Consider the following 9203-nt stretch of genomic DNA (forward strand, 5'->3'; position numbering starts at 1 on the left):
ACTCCCCGTTATTGCACCGAAAGCACATTGCAAAAATAAAATGACTCACCTTTTGGGAATTTCAGACCTTATCAACAATATAGTTTCTCTCTATTCAGGTGCGCATAGTATCTTGTTTCCCTTCTATATATTCCACTAAGTAGAAAGCTTAAGAGGTCATAGTATCATTCATGGTACTTGCCAAGTAACATTTAGAGAATAAATTCTCCCTAAGATTTCACTAGAGTGTTGGAAAAAAATGGTATTCTTACACAGGCATCCTAAGCCACGTGCAGGGTATATGGTGTGTCTTCCCTTCTCTTTCCTGACTAGTTTTATTACAGTCATTTGACGCTGTGTGTGGAAGGCTGTCCACTGCTCTGTGATGGGTCAAGTGCTCATAGTGGTTACAAATCCATCACTAATTTTTTTTCTCTCTAACAAAAGTTAGCATTAAATATTTCTCACTGTTATGGGGGAGTGGACCAAATAGTGAAGCAGGAATACGTAAGATAAAAATATTCTTGACAGAAATCTGCTTTTATTCCCACCTCTCACTCTAGTTTTCCACATTATTGCCAGAGTGATGGCTCTTACATGAAAATCTGACTGTTTTACTGTCCTGCCTAAAATCTTACAACAGTTTCATATTACCATTGGGTTAGAAATAAGAACTCCTTAGCAGGACAGAGGAGCCTCTTTATAACCTGGCCCCTGTGGTCTAGTTTCTCTCTCTCTCCCTCTCTTTCTACTTAATCTCTTTTTACTCCACTGCTGGTTTCCTAAATCCATCAGATTTCTTAAGTTCCTTTGTACTTATATGGTATATTGTTAGGTTATCCTAGTGACTGTTAACACAGAAGCACTCACATTTCAGTGAGTACACAAGAGAAGTTAACTTTTCACTTACATAATGGTCCAGTTCAGGTTTTCCTGGTTCGTGGATGGCTTTCCCCTACCTGGTGTCTCAGGGACTCAGGCTTCCTCAGTGTCATGACTCTGTCTACCTATAGTACTGTTTTTTCCCCTCCACATCCATCTGATAGATGGCGAAAGAGAAGGGAGAAAGCTCACCTACTTCTTCAGCACTGTGGCACACATCACTTTTGCTTATAATCTATCGGTGAGAACCCATCCAAACTCAAGACAACCAGAAACACAATCTCTGGGTGAGCAGCCACTTCCTGACAACTATTCTACACACTGGTGAATCAAAATCCTAGGGAACGCTTAGTTGTCTCTGCTGTTACTCACGTGCTGCTACCCACATGTGCAGCCTGGATCCCAACTCATTCCCTGATTCAGCTCATCTGGACAAATCTATGTGACCTTTTAAGATTCATCTAAAGCTTTGTATCATTCAAAGGGCTTTGGAGTGTCTCCTCTCTATACGCATATAGCACACAATCCTTACCAGCTGTCATAGCACATGTCATGTTGTATTATAATTGTTTGCTTATGGATCTTCATTTCACAAACTTCAGCTCCTGTAGGACTGGGAACTGTATTTTTATTTTAAATCTGTAAGTGTCTGGCACAAAATATGTACCCAAATATGCACATTCATTTATTTAATGTGTTATTAAATAAATGAAAGGCAATTAGATGACTTGATTCACAGAAGAATGGCAAAACCCCCAGCATTTGATTTTTTTAAAGAGTAAACTGTGGATTTATCCTAAAACAAATACATCAGTTCTAATTTTAAACTGAGGAATGTGTACACCTCTAAAGTTTCTTTGCTTTTTTTGTTAATAAATCCATAATATTAAGAGAATTCACATTTATCAGATTACCATGAGCATCCTAACAGTTTGTAAACTTAAAAGTCAAAGATTGTCACTTGAGTCCAACTCTTTATTGTGTGCTCTATTGTGTCATTAAAATGTGTTTGGCTGCAGGTAAGGATAAATTTGATTTTAAATAGTTTGAAAAAAATTAGAAAATGTGTTATGTCACATAATAAGAAATCTAGAATTAGGGTAGGGCTTCCCAAGTGGCACAATGATAAAGACTCCTCCAGCCAATGCAGGAGACATGGGTTCACTCCCCGGGTGGGAAAGATCCCCTAGTGTAGGAAATGGCATCCCACTCTAGTCTTCTTGCCTGGGAAATCCCATGAACAGAGGAGCCTGGTGAGCTACAGTCCACGGGGTTGCAAAGAGTTGGATATGATTGAGCACCTGAACACACACTCAGATTAGGCTCCGGGATAGGTTGATCCAGGGCTCAGTGAAGTTATTCAAGACCTAGGTTCTGTCTATATCTCAGTCCTACCATCCTGGGGGTTCTGACTGCGTCCTTGGACTGTATCCCCTCAGGGGATTTTGCTGGATACCTGCCAGCAAAATGTGGAGAAACATATTGCCTTGATCATGTCGTGAGGGGGAGAGAGTATAAGAAGACTTGTCCCCTAACCATAGCACATAAGTGCTGCCTGTTAGTCTGATGGGGCTCTCTCAGATATGTGCTGACCTATGGACCAGAAACTTTCTCCAGGGGAATTCCATCTTCTGACTGATTAGATTACTCAGTATCTGTCACAGAGCCAAGGTTTTCTTGAAGCAATTGGATGGAAAAAAGAGGTGGGTAGCTCTTCTCTCCAAAGTCTGTGGGTCCATTAGGAAGGAAAAAAGGAGAGGTACTAAGTGTCCATTGCAAATATTGTAAGAATATAATCTTATCAACTCACAAAGAGTCGGACATGACTTAGTGACTGAACAACAAAAATCTATTGAATTGGTGCCAATGGACAGGTAAACAATTTTCTAAGCGAGGCAATGATCCTTTCTCCTGCCACCTATATAAGTTCCAAATCATATATTTGAAAGCATGGAGTAATGAACATTTTAGATTATGTTCCTCCAGTACAGTTATTTATTCTTTATTTTAGGTCTTGTAATGGGATTAATTTTACGATATGCTACAGCACCAACTGATATTGAAAGTGGAACTGTATATGATTGTGGAAAACTGGTCTTCAGCCCATCAACTCTTCTGATTAATATCACTGATCAAGTTTATGAATATAAATACAAGAGAGAAATAAGCCAACACAACATCAATCCTCACCAAGGCAATGCTATACTTGAAAAGGTAAGGATCCTTTCTATCTGGTCACATATTTTTGTTTTCCAGTGTAAATAATTGTGTCATATATAAGCCACCATAGAGAGTGCATTCACACACATACAGATGCCCCCTTAAACACCATACTCATGGGGCAATTTCATTTACTAAGTGGTTAATGTCTTGATATGTTCTTATTATAAGCTCAGTTGTCTGTATATTTCTTCTAGAAGCTGAAAAAGAGTGCTTCTTATTATAACTGTTTTGCAAACCACAGTTACATTAGGGAAAAAAATAATAATTCAGCTGACTCCACCTTTAATGGTACTTGATTCAAGTTTTCACACATGTGTTTTAAGTGTTATTGCCTATTTTTATTGTGGTTGTTGTATATGTTACCAGCTGGCTACTAAGTTTAAATCTCCCTTAAGCCAAAGGGAAAATGAAGGAGAATGAAGACATTTGCACTTGCAAACCTTGATTTAGAATGGCTGACTTTTAGCTGCCAACATAAAACACTGGCCCCTTGGCTGTTTATAAATGCACTGACACATAGTCGCTCTCAAGAGATCTTGACTCCCATCTGTTTAGTTAGAGACTCTTAGATTGAAAAAAGAAAAATTGTGAAGTTATTCACCTTCTAAAAATGGTTTTATTATTGCAAATGTGTGAACTGCTTTGGTTATTGGAAGAGAAAATTTCTTTTGCTCTCAGGATTCTGGGTTAGAAAACAGGTGAGGCTACCTTTTTGGTGCCTTGTGTGTGGATCAGTCTTTGTAACAAGTGAATTTGTGTTTAATAACACAAGTGTGTGCTAAGAAACAGGATCTTGCATGACTTAGTCTAGCTCCTTTTGTGTCAGAGCTGAGAACTTCCTTGAAATTATGGAAGTGCATTTTATCACTTTTATTCCATACAGATTTAGTTTTCTTTTAAAATACACTTTTTTTCCCCCTCCATTTTGAGAGATCTGGGGCAGTAGGGGAGATACATGACCTGCCATTTTTCTTCACTCAAGAGGAGTAACTTTTAGTATTTTTTTCACACTATCTCCCAACTAGCAAATTTCTAGATTAAGTTCCTCCTAGCTCTTGGTAAGGGCTCTGGAAAGTCAAACTGATACTAACTTAAATCATGCTTAGGGAAGTGAAGCGAAGCACAAGAAAGAAAATTAAATAGTATGTTTCTGAAGTAAACAGGAGCAAATTTTAGATCTTTGACTTTCTTGAGTGATCTCTTCTGTGAGATTCTTTCTATTCTCGTGAATAATGGAAAATAATCTATCTTGAAATAAATAATTTTTTAAAGTGAACTTATTAGCAGGATAGGATTTAAACACCCTCGTCTGTTTTAATTTTCTTAGTACCAGAACATAACTTATTTCCCTTCCCTTTTTATCTGCATTTCTAATCAGCACTATTTCTTCAAACAGGTTTGAGTCCCACCCCCCACAAAGGTGTTGATAATTATCTCTGTCATTATAGCAATTTGTTTTCTAACAGGACTGGCTGCGAGCACCTGATCAGAAATTCTGTTATGGTATTACTGACATATTCATTTTTATCAACAGCCAATTACAGTGTTTGCTTTTAAAAAATTAAGGCAAGAGATGGAGAAAAATATGGATCCTTCTTGGTTTTTTCCATTGGCTAGATTTTCTCACATGAAATGTTGAATTGACTTTGAATGGTTCAAGTATTTTATCGACTAACTTCTAAAGCATGTGACTTACTGAATCACAATTAGCATTTGTTCCTCTGGGCTTTCCAGGCTGGCCATGGGCAGCTCAGTACCCAGGGTAAATTCCCAAGTTCCTTGCTGGTGGAACAAGGAGCATCTACTAGTACGCTTACCTTATTAGACAACTTTAAGTAGAGAGGAGGTTTTTAATAAATGGCCACAGTATATTTTAGCACACATGTGTTGCTTATGTGCTAATGTTAGGGAACCCTACTTAGTCTGTGAAAATGAAATGCCCATAGTCTGTCTTCCTTACTGAGAATTCTCCGCTGCATACAATTATTCATATGAATCAAGCAATTGCTCAGTCTATGTCAGATGCAAAAGAATTCCAAAATAAGTCCAGTTTTTGAAAGGGTTAACATGGAGTTACAGAGGTAACACGGAATAATGGGAAAAAAATTCAGGACCAGAAAGACCTGTCATCTATCTTTAGTAAGTTCTTTGAACTTCCTGAGCTCCAACTTTCTTATTTGTAAGGTGGGTAGACTAGAACTATTTTGTAGGTTGTTTCAATGTTTAAGTGAGATGATGTATAGAAAGTGCCTGACTGCCATAGGCCTTTTATACTGCATGGCTCTCACTGCCTTGTTACTGCTTCTGCTGCCACTTCTAACACCACCACCAACACCATCACCACTGCATGACCTTTAAGACCAGTGCTACCATCGCTGCTACTAGATAATATGTGAATGCTTAATACATTAAGGATTAATGGAATATATGTTTTTTCCTTTTATTTAATATCTTTGGAGGGGGGGATAAGACCAATATATAGTATATGTTAGTATATGATTCAGTTCTAAATTATATAGACTATGAGTTTCTTAAAACTTTACAGGTTAGTTGTCATAGATATTTGAGCTTGTTAGGGAGTCTTCCTAGAAGAGGTGGTACTTGAGAGGGCTTTCAAAGGTGGGTATGGCTTGAACAGGCAGCAGGACTGAGTTCAGAAAGATCTGGGCAGGATTGGAGGATGAGGCTGCAGGAAATGGTTAACTAGGTGAGAAGGGAAGAGGGCCTTGTGGATTCTTTGATTCAATAGAATCTGCTTGATTTATAGGAACAGTGTGAGGAGAATATACGATTCCAGGTTTTCAGGCCTGGCTGGGAGAATATGAGGGTCCCAGGATAGTGGGAAGGGAGAGAAAGATTTGTGGAAGAGAGTGAATGAAAATGACCTGTGCATCTGCAATTAGAGAGAGATCATCTAATTCAGAGCAAGAAAAAAAGAACTGACTTCATTATGTTGAACTCCATCATTTAATAGATGAGTAAATGAACTTGAGCACTAAAATTGATTTAGTGCTCTATTCAGTGATTTTCAAATTTGCCTGAACTTTGGAATCACTTGAAGCTTCAAAAAATTCTGATGCTTATATTCGATCCCCGGAGTTGGTGATTTTACTGGTTTGGGGTGTAGCCTGAGCATTGGAAATTTTGGAAGATCACCAGAAGAGTCTAATGCACAGGCAAGTTTTGGAACCATTTATTTAGGTTCTAAGTTGTGTTTGGGTGAATATAGCGAGGAAATAAATGCCGTGTTTCTTCTGCTTCTTCTCACTTCCACTGCTGTGGATCTAACAGCCCCCTTTACACACAAAGCACTTTTCTCACTTCAGGACCTCTACACATGTTGTTCTTAACATATGTTGTCTAAAATGGTCTTACTTCTGCTCTTTGGATGTCAGACTACTTCCTATTCCTGGAATCTTGAAATGCCATCTCTTCAGAGAAGGCTTGTCCTGTGATTTTCTCACATTGCATCCCCTCTCTCTCTTTTTCCCTCTCTTTTGTTTCAAAGTACTTTTAGCACCATCTGAAATTTAATATGTATTTTCTTGTTTATTAATTATAATTCTTACATTATTTGATGTCCACTAGACTGTATACTTCACAAAGCAGGGGTCCGTGCCTTTTTCTATTGAACAATGTGTCCCCAAAGCCTACCATAGAGCCCAGTGCATACTGCTGCTAAATAAATAGTTTGTGAATGAATGAATGAATGGAGGAATCTGAGTGCTTGGTAGAATATATACAGCTGGAATATTTGGAAGATACCATCTTGGAGTTGGTAGGAGAATGGCCCAGATACTTAATGGTTGAAGAGACTTAAGATATCATATAATCTTAGTTGTGTTCATATAGATATAAATTCATATACAGAGATATTACATGCTGGGCCCAGGGTCCCAGTAATTATATTACTGGTCAGAGGCAGAATGGAGACCCATAGCACTTTACTCTGAGTACTGAGTAGTTTATCAAATTTCACACCACTGGACAGGCTCTGGAGTGGCCTTGTGGACAGAGAAGGGCTGAGGCCTGAACAATCTGACACTGAGATATGTGGGGGGAGATGAGGACCAGTACTGGAAAGGGAAGTTTTACAGAATTGCAGAAACAGGTCTAGCACTAGGGTGTCACAGAAGCCATTGGTGTGGCTCCACTGGGTCCTTTTTCTTTGTGGTACAGATTAAAGGGAGTACTTGGCCTTTGTTTCTAAAAGTTACAGGATGAGGAAATGAGTTTTACTCTCAGAATGCAGTTTAGGGGCTTGGATGAAATTTCTGACTTCAGGATTTGAAGAGGCTGGAATAAATTCCTGTGCTATATAATCATCTCTTGGAATACCAATAAAAGCACATGTATTTCTGGGATGGTTAGGTCTTGACGTACTTGGAAACAGCACTGAGCTTGATGGCTTCCTGGATTTCTTCCAATAATATGGTATAAAACTGGAAAATAGGAGAGCTGTTGGCATTTATATAAGCAGCAGTGTACTGTACTTTCATACCACAGTGTAAACATATAAAATTTTTAAGAATTGCCATATGCCAAGCTTCTTTTGTTCATGCTCAATACAGATAAAAGTGTAGAGAAGACAAAATATTTTCACTTAGAGATGTGTGAAAACAGTATTTTTCTATATATTATAAGCAGCTGATGATCTCAAAACAACCTTCTGAGAGACTAAAACTAGAATTATGTTGATTTATATCTATTCAGTTGACATTTCCAGAACTATTTGTCAAATTGTTCTGTGGGTCCACTATATCCTTTAGTAATTTTATCTGAGTGGGGCCTATATTCTATTACATGATGTCTTTACAGACATTAATTTGTTACAAAATATTTAGGAATACAAAAATGTCTACTAAGCATTTTCTGAATTTAATATCAATAGGAAGTTAAAACTTGTTTTTGAAAAAGAACTTTCTCTGTCATTCATCCTTTCATTCATTCCTTCAACACAAGTGAACTGATTTCCATAAGTTTTGATTCTAAATAAGGAATGATCTCAAGAAGTTTATTAGTAAATCTGGGGGAAATGCAGCATATGAATAAATGAGTAAATATACCACAAGACAGCTATCAAAGGAGTGGGTCAAATACCATAGATGTTCAGAGGGGGTGATATTATTTCTTGTTAGGGTGATAGGCTAAGCACCAAAGAATTGATACTTTTGAACTGTGGTGTTGGAGAAGACTCTTGAGAGTCCCTTGGACTGCATGGAGATTAACCTAAAGGAAATTAACCCTGAATATTCATTGGAAAGATTGATGCTGAAGTTGAAGCTGAAGCTCCAATACTTTGGCCACCTGATACAAAGAGCTGATTCACTAGAAAAGAGCCTGATGCTGGGAAAGATTGAAGGCAGGAAGAGAAGGGGATGACAAAGGATGAGATGGGTGGATGACATCACCTATGCAATGGACATGAGTCTGAGTAAGCTCCGGGAGATGGTGAAGGACAGGGAAGCCTCATGGGCTGCAGTCCATGGGGTTGCAAGGAGTCGGACATGACTGAGCGACTGAACAACAACAAAGGGTGATAGGAATGATTTTTTTTTCATTTATTTTTATTAGTTGGAGGCTAATTACTTCACGACATTGGGTTTTGTCATACATTGACATGAATCAGCCATAGAGTTACATGTATTCCCCATCCCGATCCACCCTCCCACCTCCCTCTCCACCCGATTCCTCTGGGTCTTCCCAGTGCACCAAGCCCGAGCTCTTGTCTCATGCATCCCACCTGGGCTGGTGATCTGTTTCACTATAGATAATATACATGTTTCGATGCTATTCTCTTGAAACATCCCACCCTCGCCTTCTCCCACAGAGTCCAAAAGATTGTTCTGTACATCTGTGTCTCTTTTTCTGTTTTGCATATAGGGTTATTGTTACCATCTTTCTAAATTCCATATATATGTGTTAATATGCTGTAATGTTCTTTATCTTTCTGGCTTACTTCACTCTGTATAATGGGCTCCAGTTTCATCCATCTCATTAGAACTGATTCAAATGAATTCTTTTTAATGGCTGAGTAATATTCCATGGTGTATATGTACCACACCTTCCTTATCCATTCATCTGCTGATGGGATCTAGGTTGCTTCCATGTCCTGGCGT

General features: G+C 38.4%; 1 protein-coding gene across 1 annotated transcript in view; it reads left to right on the forward strand.

The window, feature by feature from the left end:
• SLC9A9 (solute carrier family 9 member A9) overlaps positions 1-9203 on the forward strand; it is a 647359-nt gene that overhangs the window by 16918 nt on the left and 621238 nt on the right. The window contains exon 2 of the mRNA XM_043474178.1: positions 2873-3075. Coding sequence (XP_043330113.1) covers positions 2873-3075 — 203 coding nt within the window. The remainder of the gene's footprint in view (positions 1-2872; positions 3076-9203) is intronic.

This window comes from Cervus canadensis, chromosome 7 (assembly GCF_019320065.1).
Source record: "Cervus canadensis isolate Bull #8, Minnesota chromosome 7, ASM1932006v1, whole genome shotgun sequence".
NCBI classification, from domain to species: domain Eukaryota; kingdom Metazoa; phylum Chordata; class Mammalia; order Artiodactyla; family Cervidae; genus Cervus; species Cervus canadensis.